The 27,388-nt window shown below is 36.5% G+C and overlaps 1 protein-coding gene across 1 annotated transcript in view; it reads left to right on the forward strand.

Moving 5' to 3' along the window:
* MYO16 (myosin XVI) overlaps positions 1-26,364 on the forward strand; it is a 746,727-nt gene extending 720,363 nt beyond the window's left edge. Inside the window, 1 exon segment of the mRNA XM_043997806.1 lies at positions 24,872-26,364. Coding sequence (XP_043853741.1) covers positions 24,872-25,102 — 231 coding nt within the window. The 3' untranslated portion in view covers positions 25,103-26,364.
* Positions 26,365-27,388: the final 1,024 nt, after the last annotated feature.

Here is a 27,388-nt window from a genome sequence, read left to right on the forward strand (position 1 = left end):
ATAGAGAGGTGATAGCTTCAAGATGCAAAATAAGTCATACAGTTTCATATACAAATGATATGAGGGGCAGCTATATGGCGCAGTGGATAGAGCACCAGCCCTGGACTCAGGAGTACCTGAGTTCAAATCCGGCCTCAGACACTTAACAGTTACTAGCTGTGTGACCCTGGGCAAGTCACTTAACCCCAACTGCCTCACTAAAAAAAAAAAAAAAAAAAAAAAAAAAAACAAATGATATGGTCATTTGTTCTTCTTGACTACACAAATTTGTTACAAGCATATTTGCTCCAGTTGGGGGTGGGATAGGAGGAAGAGGAAGGCTACAGATTTGGTAACCAAAAAAGAGAAAGAAAAGAGAATCATTGAAGCATTTTTTTTTGTTACACACAGAAGATTACAGGGGGAAAAGGCCAGAAAAAATTAGAAACAAGCAAGATATCTTTGAAAACTCATGCACTGAATCTATTATATATTTCAAAAGAAAAAGTAAACTGTATATTTCAAAGTCACAATTTAATGTAAGTTCCTCTTTTTTCTGTTCTAGTGTATATATGGAAATGATTGCATTTTGGTGCATGCTAAATTTAGTATAAAAATAAAATGAATTATTTAAAATGAATTTTCTCAGGGATGAAGGTAAGTAGGGTAGGAATACTTGAAGATCAATGAGTCTAGAGAGTCAGGAATAGCAGAAGAGAGATTATTATTGAATGTTCTCATCACTGGATCCACATTGAGTAGGTAGTTAAGTGAGTCTATAAAAATGTTAACAGGTAGGGAGAAAGGGGAAGAATTAATTAAACATTCAAAGGTCAATATGAGAACAAAGGACAATTATGATAAAATTAAGAGAACGGAAACACTGAGAGTGCTCAGAATAGTGAATTTCAAAGCTTGGGGCTTAGAGGTATAGGAGTTTTGAATGACAATGCACTTGTAAGATATGACTCTTCTGGTGGATAGTTGAAGATGGAGCTCTTAGAAATTGATGGGTTCATAAATACTAAATAAATAATTTTGAAAAAAGAAATTAAAGGGTCCAAAGAATTGAAATAATGTCCAGATGACTATCACCATGGTTATTGGAGTCCTTCAAAATGATGGTAGAAGAAGGAATGGGATAAAAGTCAGGTGCCAAAGTTGTGGATAATTTATCAAAAGCATGCTAGGTTTGGGTTTCTGATAATAACAAGGATCCGTGGACAATAATTTGTTCAGATTGGCTTAGATTTCAAAGTAGAGGTGATTTAGTTATGATGGTCTAGCAAGCAAAGGTCTAGAAATTCCAATGAAGTACAAAGACTACATCAACTTTTTCTCCACTCCTGGGGAGATAGGTAGAAGAGTGGTCAACATTAGAAAGTTTTCAGGACTATGGAATACTCATGAGGAATCCCAGGTTACAGTTAATATGAGGAAGTAAAGTGAGTCTAAGAAAAAGAAGAGTTCAAGGGTGAAGGGGGGTATATTAACATCTACATGGGAGTTTCAAAAAGCACAATGTAAGGAATGCTTGGGGGAACTTTAATGACTGATGAAAAAAAGCTGGGTTGGGAAAGAACTTATGGGAGTCAAAATGGCAGAGTAAGCAGTAAATTGCCATAACTCTCCCATATTTAACCTCCAAACAACTTTAAAAAGAGCACCCCAAAACAAATCCTGGAACAGAAGAACCAGCAAAAAGATGGGGTGAAACAATCCTTTAGCCAAAGAAACTTGGGAGATCAGCAAGAAAGGTCTGTCTCACTCAGGTAAAAAGGGAGTGCAGTCCAAGACTGGAAGTGTTCCCGCAAGCCAGCAACAAGCTGCACCTCAATAAACCAGTGGGGGATTTTGACCCCCAGTGCCATGGAGCAGGCAAACACCAACATCAGAAGCCCCCATGTGCCTCAGCATAGCCAGGGGAACTGAGCAGATGCCAGCTCTGAGAACTGCAATATACTTCAGTGTATACCAGGGCAAATAGGCATTAGAAATAAAGGCCTCCTCATTGAGCTCAGGGCAACATCATTTCAGTGCCAGGTAAATAGCCAGGGCCTGCAGCCCCTAGCACAAGAAACCTGACACAGTGCCCCTTCCACCCCAGCTCAAATTTAAAAGAAGGGGAAAAGGCCAAAAAAGATGAGAAAAACCCCAACAAAAATAGAATATGACAACAGAAAGTTACGAATCGTGACAGGGAAAATCAAGACAAACTCAGAAGAGGACAACATCAAAACACCTATGGTCAAAACCCCAATAAAAATGGTAAGTGGTATCAAGCCCATAAAGATATCATGCAAGAGTTTTAAAAAGACCTTTAAAATCATATAAGAAAGGTAGAGGGAAAATTGGGAAAAGAGATGAAAGTGATGCAAGATAATTGTGAAAAAAGAGTCAATGGCTTGGAAAAAGAAAACAGCTGGTTAAAAAGTAGGATTGGCTAAATGGAAAAGAGATAATGAGGGAAATTGGGCAAGTGGAAACTAATGATTCTATGAGGCATCAGGAATCAATCAAACAAATTCAAAGAATGAAAAAATAGAAGAAAATGTGAACTATCTCATGAAAATAACAACTTACCTGGAAAATAGATCCAGGACAGAAAATGTCAGAATCACTGGAATATCTAAAAGTAATAATCAAAAGGAAGACCTGAACAGCATCTTTCTTTTTTTATTTAGGATGTTATTTTTTTCAATTACATGTAAAGGTAGTTTTCAACCTTCATTTTTGTAAGATTTTGAGTTCCAAATTTTTCTCCCTCTCTCTCCTCCCTTCCCCTCCTGAAGACAGGAAGTAATCTGATAAATTTTATGCAGTACAATCATGTTCAACATATTTCCACATTGAATCGAAAAAGGGGAAAACCACAAAAAAGAAGAAAGGAATAAAAACAACAAAGAAGAGAAAATAGTATGCTTTGATCTACATTCAGACATCATAGTTCTTTTTCTGGATGTGGAGAGGATTTTCCATTATGAGTCTTTTGGAATGGGATCATTGTATTTCTTGGATCCTTGTATTTCTGACAAAAGCTAAGTCTATAACCGCTGATCATCATACTGTTACTATTACTATGTACAATGTTCACCTGGATCTGCTCACTTCACTCAGCGTCAGTTCATGTAAGTCTTTCCAATATTTTGTTTTGTTGTTTTTTTTTTCCTGGAATCTGCCTGCTCATCATTTCTTAGAGCACAATAATATCGCATTAAATTCAATACCACAACTTGTTCAGCCATTCCCCAAATGATGGGCATCCACAAAATTCTTTGCCTCCACAAAAAGTTCAGCTATAAATACTTTTGTCCATGTGGGTCCTTTTCCCTTTTTTATGATCTATTTGGGAAATAGACCTAGTAGTAGAATTGGTGGGTCAAAGGGTATGCACAGTTTTATAGCCCTTTGGGCATAGCTGAACAACATCTTTCAAGAAATTATCAAGGAAAATTGCCCCAATATCCTAGAACCAGAGGGCAAAATAGACATTGAAAGACTCCACGAATCACATCAGGAAAGAGTCATAAATTAAAATACCACAGAACATAATAGCCAAATTACAGAACTATCAGGTCAAGGAAAAATGACTGCAAGTGGTGAGAAAAATTCAAATATTGGGGAGCTGCAATCAGGATTATATAGTATTTAGCAGCTACAGCATTGAAGGATCAGAGGTCATGGAACATGATATTCCAGAAAGTAAAGGAGAGAGGACAACAACCGAGAATCATCTACTTCAAGGGGGAAAATGGTCTTTCAATGAAATAGAAGGATTTCAAGTTTTTATAAGAAGACCAGAATTGAACCAAAACCAAAAATATCTCCAATATCAAGATCCAAGAAAAGACCCAAAATGTTAAAAAAAAAAAGAAAGAAAGAAAGAAAGAAAACATAAGAATGTAATGGAGCTGAACTGCTTTCATCCCTACATAGGAAGATGATATGCATAATTATTAAAAATTGTACCACTAATAGTACAACTAGAAGGAATATACATAGACAGAGGTTACAGGTATAAGGCAAATTTTCAGGAATGACATAAAAATAAGAGATGAGAAAGAGGAGTACACTAGGTGCATAAGGAAAGAAGATATAGAATGGGGTAGATTATTTCACATGATGTGGTATGCAAAACCTATTACAGTGGAACTAAAGATGGGGAGGGTGGGTGATGGGCATTATTTGAACCTTACACTCATCAGTATTGTCTCAAAGAGGGAATAATATACCCAATCGGTCAAATATAGAAATCTATCTTAGCCAACATGGAAGTAGGAGGGGAGATGATTAAGTAAAATGGGGAAGGGACTGACAAATAAGAAGGCAGACCAGGGGAGGTGGTAGACAGAAGCAAAACACTGTCGATAAGGGAAAGGGTGAAAAGAGAGACAGGACAAACAGAAAGAACAATAACATGGAGGGAAATACACAGTTAGTAATCATAACTGTGAATGTGAATAGGATGAACTCTCCCATAAAACAGTAGAGGATAGCAGCATGGATCAAAAACAAGAATGCTACAGTATGTTGTTTACAAAAACCACACTTGAAGCAGAGGGACATATGTAGAATAAAGGTAATGTCTGTAAAACAACAACAGCAACAACAATGGGGCAGCAATCCTGATTTCAGACAAAGCAAAAACAAAATCAGACTTTATTAAAAGAGATAAGGAAGGACACTATATCTTGCTAAATGGTACCAGAGGCAGTGAAGTAATATCAATACTAAATATATATTCACCAAGTTGTACAGCATCCAAATTCTTAAAGGAGGAGTGACTTACAGGTTCATGACCAAGGAAGAGATAGAGAGCACTACAAAATGTAAAATAGATCATTTTGATTATATTAAATTAAAAGGTTTTTGTACAAACAAAATCAATGCAACCAAGAACAGAAAGAAAGCAAAAAGCTGGAAAACAATATTTACCATAAGTGTCTCTGATAAAAGCCTCATTTTTCAAATATATAGAGAACTGAGTCAAATTTATAAGAACATAAATCATTCCCCAATTGATAAATGATAAATGAACAGGCAATTTTCAGAGGAAGAAATCAAAGCTATCTATAGGTTTATTAGAGAAATGCAATGTAAACCAACTCTGAGGTACCATGTCATATGTATCAGAGTGGCTAACATGACAAAAAAAAAAAGGAAAATGATAAATTTTGGAGAGGAAAATTGGGACACTAAATGCTCTGTTGATGAAGTTGTGAACTGATCAAACCATTCTAGAAAGCAATTTGGAACCCAGAGGGCTACCAAATTGTACATATCTTTTGATCCAAAAGTACCACTACTAGGTCTCTATCCCAAAGAGATCATAAAAAAGGGTGAAAGACCTATATATGCAAAAAAAAATATTTATAGCAGTCCTTTATGCAGTGGCAAAATATTGGTAATTGAGGAGATGCCCATCAATTAAGGAACAGCTGAATAAGCTGTGGTATAGGAATGTAATAGAATACTATTGTGCAATGAGAAATGATGAAGTGACAGATTTCAGAAAAACCTGGAAAGACTTGTTCAGACTGATGCAAAGTGAAATGAGCAGAAATAGGAAAACATTGTACACAAGATCAGCAACATTGAGTGATGATAAAGTATGAATGACTCAGCTCTTCTCAGTAAGATAATGACCCAAAACAAGTACAAAGGACTAATGTGATAAAATAATGGGATTTGGCAGCCACCCAGGGGCCCCACTTGAAGGTTGATTTGGAATTGATTGAATTGGATGAGACTGAGAAACTGAGTGAGAACCTACTTAAGAATGATTAAATTGAGACCACACCTGACTGGCCCTGAATGGGGTGTTGTTCTCAGAAGTTTAACCTACTTAAGGTTGATTAAATGGAGAACATGCCTGGCCAACTCTAAATAGGGTGTTGTTCTCAGAGCCTATGGACTACTACATCAACCAATCAGCTTGAAGGACCTCCCCTTTTGCAGAGGGAGACAGGAAGTAGAAAGCTGAGGCTCCCTTGCTGGATTTCACTCTTTTTTCATTCAGGAACTGTCATGTGGCAACAGGGGCAGAAAAGAGTAGAAAGACCTACTCCACATGTTCTATATAGAAGCATAGATAGCTAAATAAAAGTGGCTTTCTCAACTTCCCTATCTTCACTAACTTCTAATACACTTTTTTTTTGTTTTTTTGTTTTTTTTTCGGTAAGGCAATTGGGGTTAAGTGACTTGCCCAGGGTCACACAGCTAGTAAGTGTTAAGTGTCTGAGGTCGGATTTGAACTCAGGTACTCCTGACTCCAGGGCCGGTGCTTTATCCACTGCGCCACCTAGCTGCCCCTTCTAATACACTTTTAAAAATACTTAAATGCCTAAACTTGTGCTGAATTTATCAGTAATCTTAGCCAGTTAACCCCTCAAAACTGGGGGGCAGGTCAGGACCCACATAAGATTTTAAATATCACAGTTACAAAGGAAAATTTTATGCACATCCAAATACAGAAATTATAGATTATGAATGCAGATCAAAGCATATTTTTTTACTCTTTATTCTTTTTGTGCTTTTCTTATTTGGATCTGATTCTTTTTTTCAGAACTGTGACTAATATGGAAATGTTTTACATGATAGCATATGTATAACCTATATCAGATTGCCTACCATCCTCACAAAAGGTGGGGGAGAGGGAGGGACAGAGAAAAATTTGGAAATAAAAACCTTGGAAAAATGAATGCTAAAAATTGTCCTCACATGTAATTAGGAAAAAATAAAATACTATTTTTTAAAGAGCTGAGTTGAATAGGGATGAGAGTAGGAAGGAAAGGGATAGAAAAGCATCAGGATAAGCCATTGCCTAGGCAGTATGACTACATATTGAAAGGTGAGCTGCAGTCACATTTTAACTTTAGAGAAAGAAAAATTCTGAGCAGACAGAGTCAATTTAATAGAAGAACCTTTAGTTCCTTTTTAGAATGTTGATGTGGTGGTGTTCAAATAGTTAGAACTCTTCACTGAGGCAAAATGCCTGAGGTCATTTGGCATTTCTAAGACCCCCAAACAGTTATTTGACTGAATTCAATTTATTTATTTCTTTATCTATTGATTCATTCATTCTTTTATTCATTCATTCATTCATTCATTCATTTATTTATTTGCTTGTTTGTTTAATTATTTAATTATGTTTTTGTGGGGCAATGAGGGTTCAGTGACTTGCCCAGGGTCACACAGCTATTAATTGTCAAGTGTCTGAAGTCAAGTTTGAACTCAGGTCTTCCTGAATCTAGGGCCAGTGCTTTATCCACTAGGCCACCTAGTTGCCCTGAATTCTATTAAAAAACAACAACAACAACAACAACAATAACAACATATTCTGTACAACTAATTTGACTATGCTCACACAAAAATCAAGTTTATTTTAGCCTGACTAATCATCAATGAATCTAAATTATGTTTTAGAAAAATAATGAGGTAAATTTCTATTTATTTTAATGACTGTAAAATTCTTACTTTACATGAAAAATCACCTAAATCAAGTGAAGTAAATATTGCTTGTAACTTCCCATATGTATATGTGTGTTTATGTGTGTATAGGTATGTATATAGAGAATACATTTACATAATAAAGAAAGAAAGATGATAAAGAGATAAAGAGGGATCACTATTGATGATATAAAGATAGAAACAGAGACAGTGGTAAAGAGAGAAATAGATAGAGCTGATATAGGGAGACCATCATTGTAGTGAACTTGGAAAGGAAAGAAAGGGAATAAGCTTTATTAAGCACCCAGTATGTACCAGGCACTGAAAAAGTGCTGTACAAATTCTTCTCATTTGATCCTCACAACAGCCTTATGAGATACGTGCTATTATTATCATCCCCATTTTATAATTGAGGAAACTGAGGGAGACAGAGGTTGTGCCTGACCTAGGTCACAGAGCTAGTAAATGTCTGAGGCAATTTTAGAATTCAGGTTTTCTTAACTCCAGGCCCAGTGGTTTTTCTATCTTCCCTACAATTTTTAGTTTTTGTGACTTACTCAGGTCACTGAGGATTTAAGTGGCTTATCCATGGTCACAAAGCCAGTTAACACTAGGTTGGAAGATACACCCTCTAACTATCATACCAATCAGCCTCTCATTGATATGAATAATAGGAATAAATGGAAAGAATACTAGTAATTTCGGGGGCAGCTAGGTAGCACAGTGGATAACGTGCCAGCCCTTGATTCACGAAAACCTGAGTTGAAATCCAACCTAGGACACTTGACACTTACTAGCTGTGTTGACCTTGGGCAAGTCACTTAAACCACATAGCTCCACAAAAAAAATCAATGGTAAGTTGATATTAGATATTTGAAGGAACTATAAAGAAAGTTACAAGTGAAGATAATTAAGATTTAAACTATACAAGTCAAATAATAATAAGAATAACTATATACAGATGTTTGTCATAACTTTTCCAAAATTTTCTATAACCTTTACAAATAGTAATCTAATTCATCCTCTTTGAATCCAAGGAAGACTTTTTTTTTTAATTGACAGCAGTAGGGGAAGAACAATATTAGAATTAGAGTCAGGAAGAGTTGAGTGCAGATGTTCCCTGAAACATATATGATCTGTGTGACTTTGGATAATTCATTTAATATCTCTCAGGCTTAATTTCTTCATCTATAAAATTCAAATAATTATAATAGCAATATATAGCTCTCAGGGTTATTTTATCAAGTAAGATAATATATGTAAAAGGCTTTGAAAGCCTTAAAGCATGAAATAAATGTCAACTAGTAGTAGTTGTTGTTTAGTAGTAGAAGTTGTAGTCATCATCATAATTGTAGAAGTAGGAATATTTTATTACAAGTTCTAGAAATAGAGAATCAGCAGTTTAGCTTGCATTCAATTACAAGGGATTAGGAAAGACCTCTCCTGGGTAAGAAGGGCCAAGATTTCCTGTGCTAGGCTCCATTCTTTCTGTACTAATATACTTTGACAACTTTGAAGGCTGAAGGTACAGAAATGTTACTGTACTTTGAAATAATCAGTTAGCACTGGTAAAGGAATGCATTCTCTGACCTTGGTAGACCCATTCCCTCTCTAATTCCTATGATTCCATTATTATTTGGAAATGTCATCTTGCATTCCTATTTATACCAGAAACATGTACTGAAGCAGCCCTATTTCTTTGAGTACCTCTAAACTAGGTGGATTGAAATGTTGGGAAGAAGTGCCAAGAACTCAATGATACAAAAAGGCCAGATGGTAAAAACACAAGGTGGTTTACTTTGTTTTCAAGGTTTCTGCCAATCACAGTGAAATCTGTGTGTTTTCTTTTGTTTCACCAGTGATCAAGAACGCCTTTATTGAGTAGAATGTAGACATGCAAAATTGTCTGCTTAGACACAGTGGCTGTCTGGTATTCAAAGTGATAGAGAACATTGCCAGAGGCATTTGATATTCCAAAGCAATTTCCCCTTGCCAACTTCACAAGTCTACCACGTGCACCCACATAGATTATGCCACTATATTCAAAAAATAATTAAATGTCACAATAAATGCTGACAACAACAAACAAGTGATATTTATATAGCATCTTATGGTTGCAAAGCACCCTACATGCACTACCTAGTTTGATCCTCACAACAATCCAGGGCATCCTTTTGGTTTTTTTTTGTACTATGTGTTTCTGCCCTCTAGCAATCACACACTTTATAATGTCCCCAAGTGGTTCAATTCAATTTTCTTTTGTCTTCAATCAACAAGCACTTATTAAGACTCTACTATGTGCCAGACACTGGGATAGGACTTCAGGGTCTATGTTCTTCAAGGTAGCTTTACTGAGTAAAAATTGTCACAGCATATACTCCATAAACATGTACAATTACAGGTTCAACACACAGTGACAGAACCAGCCTAGCATAAGAATGTTATCTCTTACTTAGGAATTCCTCCATTGTGGATCCTTCTGCCCATTGTCTTAAATCCAGTCTGTATTGTGGATGAGGTATTCCTCTTCTGGATCTGGGTTTGTATTTTCTAGCTAGTGCCTTTGGATATTATCCCCCAAAAAGCCAAAAATATGTCATGCAGAAATAGGTGATGGGGGTCCTTAAGTGCTCCTCTGTAAAGAGTTAAAACTCTCAAACAGAGTCCAATTAGAATAAAATGATCTTTTATTTGGGTGCTAGAGAAAGTGACCAAGAAGCAAGTCAAAGACTTAGCCACAAAGGGAGAAGATGGTTTAGAAATATTCTCTTCTCACAATGGAAGGGAGGCCAAAGCTTTTATGGTGGATGGAGGGGGTGACCACCTGACAATGGAAAGTTCCTTTTGGGGGTGGGGTGGGGAAAGATTCCTGAGAGTCAGGGTTTTTTTTTCTTTTAGAATGATCGTCCAGACCTCTGGAGTTATCTCTGCCTCCTGGCGCTGCCACAGGTCTATAGAATTTCATCTCCCCTTACTTCTTAGGTGTGTCCATCCTGCTATCTAGTTGGCCATGCTAAACTTTAATAGTCCCTTAATTCCTCAATATATCCTAACCCCCATGTCAAAGCTCTATCTTCTTTAGTTCCTCTGATGTTATAGAATGCTAATACTCTCTTTTCCCCAACTTAGATATTATTTTGTATAATTTATCTATAGATTTTTCTATCTTTTAAAATTGTGTATAAATTGTTCTTCTGATCCACCTAGAGTATAATAAGCTCCTTCTGGACAGGGATTGTCTTATTTTTGACTTTGTACCTCCAGTACCTAACACAGTATCTACAAGATTAGTAGGGACTTTAAAATGCTTGTTGAATGTATGAATGAATGGGAAGATAGGGCACTCTAAAGTTTGCAAAACATTTTATATATATTATCCTATTTAAGCCTTGTAAAATGGTTATGACATAAGTACTGGGGATATTATCATCTCTGTTTTGGAGATTAGTAAACTGAATCTGAGAGGTTGTATCTTACAGCTAATAAATGTGCATGACTGATTTCTCTACTCCCACATAGAATGAAAATCACTTGAAAACAAAATCTGTCTTTTTTCTTTGAATCACTGTGCCTGGAACAGTGAATTGAATACAGTAGACATAAAATAAATGCATGCTGAATTAATCATATGAATTCACCCAAATTGCAGTGAGTGAAATGAGTACAGGTAACAACACAAGGATGAAACCAAGGAGAAAATTAAGTGAATGAATGAAAAAAGTATTTTTAAGTACTTAAGAACGAAAGCAAGGAGAAAACTATTAATTCAATGAATGAAAAAGCATTTCTTAAGTACTTAAGCCAAATACTATGCTGAGCAATGAAAAGGCCAAGATAGTCTTTTCCTTTAAGGAGCTTACATCCCAATAGGCAAAGGAATGGTGACAACTGAGAACTGTTTTGTACAGTGAATCAGTCAATCAACAAATACTCATTAGCTATCTACTATGAGCCAGGCACTTCTCTGGGCACTGGGTATACAAGACAAAGAATTAAATATTCCCTACCTACAATATGCTTGCATTATACTGGCTGATTATATGTGTGTGTGTTCACCCATATGTAGCATAAATATAAGGTCAATAAATCTTAATATATACAAAGTAATTAAATAAAAGGCAGTTTCAACTAGTAGTTGGAGAGACGAGGAAAGGGTTCATTCAAAATGTGGTGCTTGAGCGGCATCTTAAAGGAAAAAAAGTAACTTTATGAGGTTGAAGTGAAGAGAAAAATTCATTCTATGAGCAGATATTAGCCAATGCATATATATATATATATATGAAGACAGGGTATCATGTGTGAAGAACAGAAAGGAGTCCATTTTTGCCAGGGTGGCAGAGTGCTTTGGGCAAGGAAGTAATGTCCAATGAATTTTGAAAAGGAGAGTGGGGACTTTGGATAGAGAGGTGATAGAATACAGATTGAGTTTTATGTTTTTGTTTTGTTTGGATTTGGCTTTTCGTCCATTGCCTTTACTATATATGTTCATAACAGGCTTTTCCCCCCCTTACTTTCTCAGTGGAAGTATACTGAGGAGAGAGAAGTGAGAGGAAGAAAATTTAGAGCAGAAAATAAAATAAAATTGATTTTAAAAAAAGAAAGAAAAAATATATAGTATGGGGCGAAGTTATATAAAGCCTTAAAAATTAATCAGATGCATTTTGATTTTATCTTACATGCCATAGAATGCTACTAGCATTGGTTGGGTAGGGGAGTCATATTGTCAGATTCAAATTTAAGGATTATTATTCCTGCCACACTGTGTAGGATGGACTGGAGTGGTGAGAGACTTTATATAGAACAATGAATAAGGTAGCTATTGCACTAATATAAGGGTGTGATGAAGATCTGAGTTAAGGTGGTAACAGTAGAAGTAGAGAGAAAGGATAGGATGAAAGATATGATATGAAGGTAGAAACAGCAAAATATGCCAGGGGATTGGATATGTGGGGTGAGGGAGAGTGAGGGGTCCAAGATAATGCTTCAACTATGAATCTGAGAGGCTGGAGGACCATCAACAGAAATAGGAAAATTGGGAAGAGGGAAAGGTTTGGGGGAGGGAGAAGATAATAGGTTAGTTTTCAGATATGTTGAGTTTAAAATGTCGGAAACATCAAATTTGAAATGTGCAGTAGGCAATTGGTGATGTTAAATCAAAACACAGGTGAGAAACTGGTGCTGGATCTATACATATGCAGTCATCTGCATAGTAATGATAGTTAAACTGAAGAAGAAATTGTTGGATAGCACCCACAGTAATGTAACATTTTGAGCAAGCAAAGGAAAATGAAGAAGAATGATTAGACAGGTAGGAGGTAGATTGAGAGAGTAATAGGCCTCCACCTGTCACCAATGACCATGGATCAGTGCCTTGAAGAGCCACAGGCCACAGTGTGGCTGTGCAGTCCCATACGGGAGCCACAGCTCCTGCCACAATGAGAACATTGGAAAACTGCACTCTCTCTGGCCCATCAGTTCCTGTATCTCATTGGTTTTTCTTCCTCCCAAGCTTGAAGGCCCATCTCAGCTGCGTGCAAGCTGCTCCTGAGTACTGAACTCCATCAGGCGCAGTCCTTGGCCATCTCCTCCCAGCTGCCAATGTCTATTCCCAGAGCCCTCAAGAGAGTAGAGTCAAGAAAACTCAGAGAGGAGAAAGAACCTAGGGAGAAAGGATGGTCAACAATGTCAAATGCAGCAGATAGATCAAAAAGGAAAGAAACAAACATTTATTAAGCACTTACCAGGCACTTTGCTAAACACTTCAAAAATATTATCTCTATAGATTCATACAACAACGGTGGGAGGTAGGTGTTATTATTTCCATTGAAGTAGTGCTTAAATGGCTTTCCCCCACAAAACAATCCTAGGAGTTAGATGCTCTTATCTATCCCTATTTTACAATTGAGGAAACTGAGGCAAACAATGGTTAAGTGACTTTTCCAGAGCTGCATAACTAGTCAATGACTGTATTGGGACTGAACTCATATCTTCCTTTACTTAGGACCCAACACTCTATCCATTGTGCCAGCTCCCTACCTCTAAAGGAGTTAGTTCTGGTGGGGGGAAAAGACCATCAGATATGTTCATTAAGAGATCAATGGTAACTCTGGAGACAGCAGTTTCTGATGAATGATGAGGTTGGAAGCCTGACTGATTACAAAAGGTTGAGCAAATAGATGCAGTGAATAAAGATAACATTTTCTTTTAATTTAATTAATTTTTTCAATTAATGAAAAAAATTTTCTCTTCATCCAAAAAGGAAAAATGAAACTTTTGTAACAAACATGCTTAAATAAGCAAAATAATCCCCACCTTTACTGTGACCAAAGAAGTATGTTTCACTCTCTACCTTTAGTCTATCACCTCTATGTCAGGAGGTGGGATACAGGTTTCACCATCAGTCCTCCAGAATTATGAATGATCATCACATTGACCATAATTCTTAAGTCTTTAAAAGTTTTCTTTTACAATATTGTTGTTATTATATAATTTATTTTCCTAATTTCCTGATTCTCTTCATTTCACTTTATATCAGAACATACAAGTCCTCCCTGGTTTCTGAAAAACTATCCCTTTGATAGTTTCTCAGGGCACAATAGTATTTCATTATATTAATACATCATAATTCTGATTGATAGGACCCCTTTACTTTACAGTTACTTAACACCAAAAAATTAAGAAAAGCAGCTATACATATTTTTTGTACACAACTTTGGCTAAGAAAGTAAGGAGATAAATAGTTCAATAATTTGAACATCTGGTGGAATCTAGTCAGAGGGATGTTTTTTGTTTGTTGATTTTTGAATGAGGGACTCAGATATACATGAAAGCAGTAGGGCAAGAACCAGTTGATATGGAGAGGTTCAAGGTTTGGGGACTGGGAATGATTGAGAATGAAATCTGCTGCTAAGAACAGGAGGGTTTGGGATAGAGAATGGTGATTGGAGTCATAGGGCAATTGATTGACAGATCCTTCCCAGAATGGTAATATTGATTTAATTACTATTCCCAGAGCTAGAGAGAGAAAGCAAGGAGAGACTAGAGTGGTTGTGCTCTTCCTCAGGCCTTTGCTTAGTAGTAATGTTATTTGTGCTGTTTAATTTAAAGCACAAGAAAAAAGGCAATCTGCTTTCTGTATTCTTTTCCTTTGGCAAATGCCTGCTTTTGTAATAACTGCTCTCCCCTTGCTGCACACCCTCGCCCAATTTTCCTGAGTGCTCTTTTTTATGGCTCTTGAGAAGGGCTATGTATAGCAAAACCTCATTTAAACAGGAGGCTTGGTTGGTAGCTGAGGGGTTAGGGATGATGGTTCAGTTAACTGGAGCTTTTGGCTTAACTGAATAGAGACCCAAGGCCCTTTTTGTTTAAATCCTTGGTGAAATTGTCTAAATTGTATTAGTTAAATTTGCTGCTCCAATAAGTAGAAAATAGGGAACATAATTAAATCTTCCTTTGATAATTCATGATCTAGCAGGACCTCAAGGTCATAATTATGAATATCAATTTTCTTGCACAGGGCTGTCAATATAGACATTTGGGGCCAATGTGTATTGAACACAGCACATATCTAGTTTGTTGTTATTTTCTAATAAACCACTAACATCAGCTGATGGTCTTGTGTGTGTGTGTGTGTGTTGTTGTTGTTTTCATTCTCATCTCAAGTTTAAGTGCAAATAAATCAGACCTGTCTGCCTCTGAAGGCATGGCCATGGCCTCTGAAGACTCTTTAACTCTAGATCTATTATCCTATACTCCCTATACGCTCATAAAAGCACCAGTGATAGCAGCGTACTTTCATGCTTAGAGATGGATTTGGGGAGAAGAAGACCTTAGTGTGAAAACCATATAAAAGTCTAGAAAAAAATCATACAACTTTAATATACCTAAGTTAACTCCCTAATACTTAACTAGAGAGTTCTGTTGTGCTCCAAATTAGTAGAAGGAGTTCCCACACTGGGTAAAACCTATCAATTATTCCTGGGTAGTGAGGCAGTAGATCATAGTGCAAAACAACATTAAGCAGGGATAACTAGGGTATGGAGTTCTAGCTCTTAATGTGCCTCTTGTTAGCCACATGACCTTGGGTAATAAGTTTCAGCTCTGTGGGCTTCACAGCCCACTTTCCTGATCTGTAAAATGGAGGGTTTAAATGAAATGTCCTCTCCAGCTCTAGCACCATATTGTTTTATGAGTCAAGATTTGAAGTTCATTTATTGACTAAGTAGAAAAACCCTTCTGCAAAATCCAAATCCCCAAAGTCAAAAGAAAATTGTACAGTGTGGTTGGTTCTGAGTTGCACATTTTTGTTGAAGGGTTTTCATTTAGAATTGAGAAGAATGTAAATGCATTTATCCTGCCTCATCTTTCTTCTCCCAGCTGTGATCTGGAGAGCCCAATGGAAAATGCTCAATCATATGCAAATGAATATGTTGATTTTGACTTTTATTGAATGTTTAAATGGAACCCCCAGCAATACCATGAGCTCAGGTTTAGCATACCTCTCAAAGGGAATTTTCTTTTTCTTAACCCTTAGAGGCCAAGAAATAAGTTAAAGAAGTATATCCTAAACTTTTCTAGATAGCTGTTTATGGTACTTCTAGGGCATAATTCTTTGTAAATCTAAAACAGAAGTTTTTATTTGCCTTGAATTAGTCTAGTAATTTCCTCAATTTCCCAACTCATCTTCAATGTATAGAGTTCTATGAAAGACTAGGAAAGTCACTGTAGTAGCATAGACCATAAGTTTTAGAGCTTGAAAGGTCCTTAAATATCATCTATTTCATTTACCACATTTTACAAATGAAAAAATCAAGACCTGCAGAGCTAAGTGACTTGCCCAAATTCACATAGCTGGCTGGAATTGTAGAGCTGGAATTTTAACTGGACCGCTTCTGGCTCCAAATGCAATAATCTTTCTACTATACCATGCTATCTCTACTAGTACTATGCTTCATTTACATTGTACCTTGTAATTCTAGAATTGTATGGGTTTCTTTTTGTTCTTGATAGTAAAAACTGCCTTCCGGTTTCAGGCTTCATTTGGTATGTTTTTTAAATCAACACTTCCATAACACTATATCTAATGATATTTACATTCAAGAATATAGGGATGTTATCATTCAATCTGTCAGAAGCACTTGCTTCTTTTAATTTCCATAAATGTCATTAAATGCCTCTTTTCACCTTTGGGTGAGTAGTCAATAGAAAAATCAATGCAATGACAAATGACTAACAACATGATTTTACATATGAATAATTTAACAAAGACCATATTTGTCCTAAGAAGGAATGATGAAAGAGGAAAAAGAAAGAAAAACATAATTGTGCAAAACTTCTGGACATAATTCATAGGAGTGCAAGTCCAAAACTTTGGAAAAACAATTTACATTCAATTAAAAAAAAAGTTAGGCAACCCTATAGGGCACATATTGTTGAAGTATGCTACATCAGTGACACATAGAGCTTTTAAATGAGAAAAAATGCATTAAAAATGAACCTTATTAAATTCTTTAATATCCTGTTTCTCTGTATAATGTGAGGACATTTGGGTGATTTTCTTCCTTGCAAACAGTTCCTAATTTAACCAAGGAACCTATTTGACCTGAAACACACAGTATCCTTAAATCAATTTTGGCTGCTATTTATTTTCATAGCTAATTGATATTGTGTGGTTATTGAATATGCCAGCGTGAGATGTGCTATAATCCAGATGGGGAACAAGGGACTAGCTAGCTAAAGAGAGTACAGGGGTTCCAGTGATAAAATCAGATTTGCTATACCAATTGGAGAATCGCTGTTCCTTTATCCCTAATATTGAGCTACTGTGTCAATAATCATGAGGGCTTCAAGTAGTATGATAATTTGCTAAGGATTATATTTTCTTGTATCTGATGTGCTAACAACTTAACATAGGATACTTTCCAGTCAAATACCTGCTTAGAGGGGAAAGTGTTTATTTGGGAAGATGTGCCCATGCATAAAGGAATATTTTTGGTATATGGCCATTTCTGTATTGTTTCACACATTTCCAAGGTTATTAATCTAGTCTCCCTGGCCATATATTCACTGAATTTAAATGGCTTGGCCATTTGTTTTTATATAGCCCTTTCTTAAAACATTAAAGGAGGGTGTTGTGCCCCAGATGTAACCTAGACCAAGTTTTTATGCCTGCTATAAACTGATATGAGGATGTATATTGGAAATGCTGACACAACCTTAAGTAGAGCACGCACAAGGGGTAACACTATAATAAAACTGCTTTCATTTCTCTCTTCTATAAATAGCATGCATTTGTCAGTTTCTTTGAGCAGTCTACTCATCTCCCTACAGACTCTGTCTTTGTGCCTTCCAGGTACTAAACAAAAAAATAACCCCCAAGGTAGAGGTGCTTTCAAGACTGCTTTGAGACAAAATTGCCTAAACAAATGGAGGAAGGATCACCTTTAAAGACCCTAGACCCTGTTATACAGTGTTATTGATTTGCCACATCATAGAATCTTTATGTGTTTAAGAAACAGATTTTATTTGAAGTGCTTCACAATTCTTGATTGAGATTCCCACCCCCCCCAAAAAAACCCTAGGTTTTCTCCATATGTTGAAGTTCTCTCATCTATGAAATCATTTAAGAAACCACTATTTTGCCTAGTTCATGAGCTAAATTTCCTAGCCTTATCTCTTAACTGACTCATAAGAAAGCTCATCCCCTCAGTACGAGGTTTCTTACCATTGCTTAGTGCTCAAACTAACTAGTAGCCTGTGGTCACAGCTTTGGACTTCTTAGAAAATTTGGAGAGTATAATGATAAACTACATCTTCTTATGAATTGTATCCAACTCAACTATTAACCATTAACTATAAATAATGCTTATTGGCAAGGTTTTAGGATAAATCCTCTAAAAGTCATATTCAAAATGGGACAAAATTTCTAGTGGCTCAAAAAGAGATAGAGAATAGGTTTCTTTGTTTTTTGTTTGTTTTAATTAGAAGTAGTCCACTGTTTCCCCCATAGGTATGGATTTAGCTTCTCTTTTGAGCATCTCTGTGTTTTAGGGTTTTGTTGTTGTTGTTGCTGTTTTGTTGGTTTTTGTTTGTTTGGTTTTTTTGTTTTTAGTGAGGCAATTGGGGTTAAGTGACTTGCCCAGGGTCACACAGCTAGTAAGTGTTAAGAGTCTGAGGCCGGATTTGAACCCAGGTACTCCTGACTCCAGGGCCGGTGCTCTATCCACTGGGCCACCTAGCTATTTTGAAATCCTCTCTAGATCAACTATCTTTCTTCTCAGTTTTGCCCTGAGGAAAGACCTTGAGGACTCATTCATATGGAAATTGTCATCACCATTTAGAGCAAAGCAAACTTTTTCTGGGAAGGTTGATGCAGTTGTTAGGAAACTTTCTCCCTCTCTCTAATGGCTATTCTGTGAGTTTTTTTTCTCCTTTACAGAAAAGGGACAGAGCAAGGAGTTGTTTTAACATGAATTTGTTTTTGTTTTTAATATTGTGATAACTATATTTTTAAAAATAATTGGTTTCCTTTATTATCTTTTTGGCACTTTTTTTGTATTTAAATAATTATTTTGAAAAGATGTCTACAAACTTTACTAGCCTGTCAAACGGGTAAATGACTCAAAAAAAAAAAAGATTAAAACTTCGTCAGCTGGAGTAGTTGTTGTTTGTCCTTCATTCTTGAAGAGGACCATGACATCGGGAAGTGATGTCATAACATGCACTAAATTGAAATTAAGTGAGGGAGGGCTGTGCAAGGTCAACCTCACTCTCTCCTCCAGAGCCATCTGGGGTCCATTAGCATGATCTATATCAGGACAACTGGAAATGGCCCTAGATATTTAAGATAATAGGGGTTAAGTGACTTGCCCAGAGTCACAAAACTAGTAAGTGTCTAAGATGAGATTTGAACTCAGGTCCTTCCCAACTTCGGGGTCAGTGCTCTATCCACTGTGCCACCTAGCTGTCTCTGAGCTGGGGTTAAACTTTAACTGGCTCACAAATGAGGGACTGAACTTTCTCCTTTTTTTGTGGTCCTCATACTTAGAATCAGCCCAAGTAGAACCAACATTTTTTTTTTACCCCATTGTTCTCCCCAGTGAGATATAAAGTCTGAGGTTTTTTCAAACATTCTCCAACTTCCTTTCAAACAAGTTTGACTTAACTGAAAGAAAAAAGTTGTAAAAGACATTTTAAAGGATGGATGTCAGATGAAATCTGCATGATCCTCAAATATCCTGCTCTCAAATAGAGTCAGGGCTTGGAAGTAACATAGTGAAAACATTGTTTACTCCAAACCCTTCATTTTAAAGAATAGAAGACTAAGGCTGTGGATGTGAAGAGACTGGCCAATGGTGTAGTCTCAATTTTCAGATACAAATATAGTAGTTTATGATAATCTTTCTTCTCAATCTTAGTTATAATCTCTCCCTCTCTATATTTCCTTCTCTCTTTGCTCTCTTTTGCTCTCTTTTTCTATAGCAAAATACATTCTTTAAACTTTGGAAACAAGACTACTAATAGCTAGCTAGACCATGTAAACATTAATAAATTTAATACCCAAAAGTGCAGTTGATTTGCTTTTGTTGTAATAAATATTTACATATATTTTAGCTTCACCAAGGTTGCCAATACATTAAAATCTCATAATTCTGGCTCCTTATCCTTTTTTACTTCCTGCATATTCACCAGCTCTCTTAAATCTTAATCCTGTTCCATGGAACCGAGTTTGAACTGAAATTTTACTTAAGAGTCACTTGTATTTTAAAATAAATTGAAAGCTTCTCTTTAGCAGTAAGTGATATTCCATTTTTCATGGAGTCTGGAATTTGATTCATCTCTATGTATACTCACACATATACATATATGTGTGTGTATCTAAACTATCTTAAAGAAAAGGAAATTAACAGTTATTCAGATGTTTCTCAGCTGTAAATAATAATTCTCATAAATGTTTATCATTCTCTGTACATCATCTGATTACTATTTAAAAAACAGGAGTTGGTCTTGTGTTTTATATTGGAAGGTAATAAATCTTATACCTATTATCTATGACAGGCATCATTATAATAACTGACAGCTCTAAATACAGCAGATTATATATCATTATTCAGACAGCCTTTTAGGGCACACTGTCCCATTTCTCGAGCTGCATTCTTTCTGCTTACAGTATCACATACCTGATTATGAAACTAAAATCTTCCTGAACTCTATTTCTTTGACAGAAATTATAATTTATCTCCTCATATAAAAAAAAATAAATGGAGGAGGGAATAAGGAAGGTAGGGAGACTCTGGTGTGAAATTTCTGGTTTCTCTGGCTTCCTTCAAGTTTCACGTAAAATATCACCTTTTTACAGGAATTGTTTGTTTGTTTGTTTGGTGAAGCAATCGGGGTTAAGTGACTTGCCCAGGGTCACACAGCTGGTAAGTGTCAAGTGTCTGAGGTCATATTTGAACTCAGGTCCTCCTGAATCCAGGGCCGGTGCTCTATCCACTGCGCCACCTAGCTGCCCCCTACAGGAATTGTTTCTTTTTTTTTTTTTTTTTGTGGGGCAATGGGGGTTAAGTGACTTGCCTAGGGTCACACAGCTAGTAAGTGTCAAGTGTCTGAGGCCAGATTTGAACTCAGGTACTCCTGAATCCAGGGCTGGTGCTTTTATCCACTGTGCCACCTAGCTGCCCCCTGCCACCTAGCCACCCCCCAGGAATTGTTTCTTAACCTTTCTTAATACTAGTGCCTGCCGGGGCAGCTAGGTAGCGCAGTGGATAGAGCACCGGCCCTGGATTCAGGAGGACCTGAGTTCAAATCCGACCTCAGACACTTAACACTTACTAGCCGTGTGACCCTGGGCAAGTCACTTAACCCCAATTGCCTCACACACAAAAAAAAAATTAGTGCCTGCCCTCTGTTGATTATTTCCTATTAAATTTTTTATGTAGCTTCCTTAAACATATTTGTTTCCATATTATCTTCCCCATTAGATTATGAGCTCCTTGACAGCTGGGGCTGTCTTGCCTTTCTTTGTACTTCCACTGTTTAATAAAGTACCTGCCACATAGTAGATGCTTAATAAATCCTTATTTATTAACTGAGAATTCGGGGAAGGGAAAGATGAAGTGCTCTAAAGCTTTTAACAATTTAGCATTGTGGGTATGCCAAACTAGCAAATCTAATTGTGTAACAATCTGGGCTTAACTTGGTAGCCATAAACCTTCATAATTGATAACATCTACCAGAGCATTTCCAGGTAGAAGTTATTCTGAGTATTAGTTGATTATTGAAAATATCCATCAAAATTTTTCTTATCAACATAGAAAACTCTAGTTTGTCAACCAGAAGATAGCAATGTTCCCTACTCAGGACTTTATTCATGACAGTCAATATACTCATTAACAAAATGATTTCTAATGATCTGTATCAGTTTCAATTCTTAAAATGTAATTGGAACTTTAAATATAATAATAAAAATAATTAGTAAATACCAAAAAGCTGGGAGTGGGAATATTTCATTTGAAATTAGAAGAAATGAATCAGGGGCTTTGTAAAATTTTGCGTCTAATTTGTTGTGCACAAGTTCGACTTTAGATCAGTAGTTAGTAAAATTCACCACCAGCATATTCACAGGGCTCCACATGGAATAAATAAACATAAGCCATTTTCCTATTGTGAAGGTGTTATCAAAGAGCAACACCTAGTAAAAGTTTCTGTTGATTTTGAAAGCTTCACCAAAAAAGTTGAGGACTAAAAAAGGAGATGAAGACTGAATATTATTTCTTGATTGGTCAAATATCCCTGGTCTACCATATATAACATTGCTAAGACAAGCTACATTAACTCATTCATTCATCCTCTGCATGGGGCCATGATTGGATACAATAGACACTTAATAATTGTTTCTTGTACTGAATTGAGGCAAACTGAATTGCAAAAAAATGCATAAATATGAATAATAGTGATTGGAGATATATTTCATAATAGATGAACTATTGTGCGGGGAGGACAGAAAAGAAACCAGAGTTTGGAAGGTCAGAGAAGTAGCCTACCAAAATAAAACAAACAAACCTTTCCCCATCTAAAATCCCAATAATCATGATGCCCATTGACTTGATTAAAGCTAAAAACAGAATTATCTGCTTTTTCTAAAAGTTGACTCCAACTCTGTGTATATCTGGGAGATTATATTTTTTTCTTTCTGTTACTAAATATTCAACACACAATTGGGGAAGGGAGTATGAAAATAAAACCATAATTAGCTGCCTTGTTATCCTTGTTTTCTTGGGAAAATTATGGCATCATGCAGCCCTCTTTGCAGTTGTATTTAACTTTATGCCATTTTGCATTCACATGAAATTTGAGAGATAGCCTGGAATAGGTGATAGAGAGTTGTCTTCTCGAGTCAGAAAGATCTGACTTCACATGTTGGCTATGTCATCCTGATCAAGACATTTGATTCCTTGGTGTCTTAGGAAACTGAGATACTAAGTTGGGTAAATGGGATTTCCCTAGGGGAGCTTCCCACACCAGTGAAATCACAAAAAGACATACAAATTCTCAGGAAATATAATATTGTTGTCCTCCAGAAGGAATCAACTTGGTGCCCTGGAAAGCACACTGAACTTACAGTTGTGTGTCCTAAGTTCAAATCCCAGCTCTGCCCCTTCCTACCAGTGTGACATTAGGCAAGTCACTTCACTTTTGTGGGCCTCAATTTCCTCATCTGAAAAATCTTATACATTAAACTAGATGACCTCCTTGATAACAAGAGATAACAATTCTTATGTGGGTGTCATCAAGATCTGACAACTCTTAGCTATAGATCCATGGTCCTATGAACTTCAACAACACTACCAGGGAAGGATTCCAGTCTCAGATGGCATCACTGCTGCTCTCTGAATCATTTTTCCATCCTTCCATTTTGGCCTAACCCTGTATAGCAAACTCGTATCCCCTAACTTTCAGATGTTTGTGTGACAGCAAGTTTGTTGATGGTTTTTTCTGTAAAAATTAATTGAGTCTTAACCATTCAGGAGATGATTTTTTCAAATCTCTTTTTAGAGACTCTCTTCTTCTCTTCAGATTTCTATTGGGGTCTCTCTGTGTGTATGTTTACACCTTCATTAGTCCTTTTTTCTATTTACCTTACAGAGTTGTTGTGAGGAAACAGCTTTTTAAACCTCCATCCATTATTTCAATATGAGTTATTATGATAATTATGTGGCCATAATTCTTAAAAAGTGGGTGTAGGCAGGGAAAATGCAAGAACAAAAAAGTCAATCAAGCTTGTTTGGTGACTTGTTCTGGTTAAAGGGTTAGAAGTTGAAGGGATCACTGAAATAAGATTTCAGGATCTCTGAGGTTTTTGTTGTACATAGTATCCGATGAGATAATTCTGTATTGATCTTACATAAAGCATTAAGGTGTTTAAGGTAGTCTATTAAAGTGTTATATATGTCATATATTAATAACATATGTATGCATAGGTTTTTGGGGTGTACAGAACAATTCCAGACCTGTGATCCCATTGGGAATTCACTATGGGAAAACCAAACCTACCAATGCAAATTTGTAACTCCTCCATAATTTACTATAATGTTGTCTGGGACATTGAGAAATTAAAGTACTTGCCTCTGATAACAAAGCTAGTATGTGTAAGAAGGAGGGTTTGAACTTAGATCTTGCCTGATTTCAAGTCAAGTCCTCTATCTAATACACCAGTGGTGTCCAACTCAAATAGAGACAGAGGCCACTAATCCATGCATAAGGATTCCCAGACTAGGATAATGAGAGTTATAAAATGTGATATTATCTATATCTTATCATATTTTTATTTATTTCATTAAATATTTCCCAATTATATTTTAATCTGGTTCAGGCAGCATTAGGGAGTGTTGTGGGCTGAATGATGCTGACACCTTGTGCATGATACTTGAGCACCATATCATACTGCTGGTCTCCTGTGGCCTTGGCCAATCAGTATTCCTTAATGTAGATCACTACAATAAGAATATCATCCTCCGTGGGACAAACAGTGACCACATAGTAAAGTGAGGGGGGAGACAATGAATTAAAGTTGCCTTTCACTTTGCCAGTTTGTTTTTTTTTTTGGGGGGGGAGCTCTTTTTCAACTGCAATAAGATCAATGGGTTAATCATAATTCAGTAACAAAGTATGAAAATAACTCTTTTGATTATCATTTTTGCATTTATTTTCCAAGTTCTTTTTTTCAGCTACCCAGAGAAGACAAACTTTTAATTCATTTCCATAACATTTTTGGCAAATAGTAGATGCTATCTGTTTTGGCATTTATTTAGTCAGTATCATAATTTGAGTGTGTCATAAAATAAGGAGCTTTTAGATCCAGATATTATCAAACTTGATGGATCTTCATATTTGGTGTGTTTTGTGTGTTTTTCCCCTATTCCCACTCCCCTCACTCCTCCAGGTTATCCATCAGCTAAGGCTTTCAGAGAATGAGAGCTTGGCCCTTCAGGAACTCCTGGACTGGAGGCGGAAACTTTGTGAAGAAAGAGATTGGCAACAAAACCAGCATCATTCAGAACCTCGGGTCAGCGGACCTCCTCCACCCCCTTGTAAAAAGCCAGCTCTATTGAAGAAGGCAGAAGAGACCTCCTGCAATAGATTACCTTCAGAGTTATGGGACACTACAATTTGAAGTGGATTGGTTTGCAGACTCTAAAAATCAAAACCACCTAGTGACTGGAAACTAGCAGTAAGCAACATCTTGCTGCCCTCACTAAAATATGTTAGATTCTCTTTCCAGGCATTTCCCCTCGAAAAGCACAGGAAACTGTAGGTCAATACACTAGATTCAATATGTATGTGTGCGTGTTTGGTCTCTTTCTTTCTTTTTTCTTTCTTTCTTTTGGTGGTGAATAGCATTGATCTTTCTAATTGTGTGCTTTGGAGGCCCCAAGAACTACAGAACACTCTCTTTAGAAACCAGTAATCTGCAAACAAGAGTGGGAGGTGGGGGAAGAGATGCGGCAGAGGGTGGAGGGGGAAGCAGAATGGTAGATTGATGGTGGTCAAAAGACAGGTGGGATTGGTGTGCACACTGTACAGTTGTTTTATAGAGTTCAATACTATGATTATTGTACCTTGAATGGTTTTAATATGATGCATATATATAGTACATATATTATATTTCTTTGTAGATGTCTGTGTTTTATTGGAATTCCAAACCCAAGCATTATTATTTACATGTTTATTACTGGATTTTATAAATTTATGCAATTGGTGGTGCTGTTCTTTCTTCAAAATACAGGTAAAAACACCAAATCCACTTGGACTCTTTTTGATCCATATAGTTTTTGCCTGAAGTATCTAAGAATCTCAACACTATGTTGTTGTTTTAGCTTCATTGATGTCAACCTTAAATTTGGTGACACTTGCAAAATTGGCTTCTGTGGATAGTGCCCACTATTTCATTCATTAGATAGGAGATATTGTTTCTTTTTCTATGCGCTGTGCTTTGGAATAAGTGGATTGTGAATTTCTTTAATTAAACTTCATCTCAAGTTGACAGCATAGGTTACAGGAAATAATGAGGTACTCAGTTAAATGTGTATAGCTTCATTTTCACAGCTGGTTATGTAAAAGGTCAGATGTTAGTACAAAGGTGCACCCAGTAACAGGTGCAAAAAGGATTGTTGAGATTTTTATCCTTTGAGCAATAAGGCTTCCTGAAGGTACAGGCATCATAAGATGAATATGTCCTTAAAGAGGTTTGCTGCATGATTCACTTACTGTATATCACCAGAGCTCATGTATTACAATGGCCTTGACTTAATGAATTGTTCTGGTTGGCTGTTGTGAAATTTTGAACAGTGGCATTAAGAGAACAATAATTTGTTACTTGGAACTTCCCAGCCATACCAGCCTTTGAAATATTACTGTGCCAATAAAAGGGTACAAGCATTTTCCTTTTGCTATCTGTCGTTGCTGTGGATTCCAATACAAACTAACACTTTGAGGTTTCAGCATACCTCGGTCCAGCAGTCTTTCTTTCACCCTTTTCTATAATGCCTCCTAGGCAATGGCAGACCGAACTACTTTAAACCTTTGCATCTAGACTTCCTTGAGAACCTTTTCTGAAAACCATGGTGGCTGACATAATGTGGTCTTCTTTCTAAGGTAACTATTTGGCTCCAGTGTAGAAATTGAAAACTATTCTTCCCATATTCCCACTGATTCCTGGACTCTTTACTCATAAATAAGAAAGCAACAGACAGAACCAGCTTTCTCCTATTAAAAAGCCATTCGGGGGCAGCTAGGTGGCGCAGTGAATAAAGCACTGGTCCTGGATTCAGGAGGACCTGAGTTAAAATTTGGCCTCAGATACTTGACATGTACTAGCTGTGTGACCCTGGGTAAGTCACTTAACCCTCATTTCCCTGCAAAAACAACAAAACAAAACAACAACAACAACAACAAAAACATTCGAATCAACATTAGTATTGGGATACTTTTACTTTTCCCAAAATTATTATTTAAACCTCATGCTTAAAGCTTAAAGTTAACTTAACATTCAACTCACCATACAAAATTTTTCAAATACATGCATGTATGAGCACATTTCCATATATGCCTGTGCACGTATCCATAGAGTCACATATCTTTCTGAGGAAGATAAACTTCAAATGCAAAAGACAAGAAGACCGTGGTCACATCATGGCTCTGCCATGAGAAAAAAAAAGTGTAGTGATAGTAGCAAACCCAGTCTGATTGAATTGCTAGTGTTATTAATGGCGATTATGTCTAAACAATTCTAAAAAGTAATAGTCAAAATACCCAAACAATTAAGTATATCCGTTTACTGAATTAATGCCATCCTCACATCAGAAAGACATCGCCTTTCAGGTATAGAAAGAAAGGGGACATTTCTTACTATAATAATAAACCATTTCTTTCCTAGATATTCCTATTAAGCTGCTATTCT

Source organism: Dromiciops gliroides, chromosome 3 (genome assembly GCF_019393635.1).
Source record: "Dromiciops gliroides isolate mDroGli1 chromosome 3, mDroGli1.pri, whole genome shotgun sequence".
Lineage (NCBI taxonomy): Eukaryota > Metazoa > Chordata > Mammalia > Microbiotheria > Microbiotheriidae > Dromiciops > Dromiciops gliroides.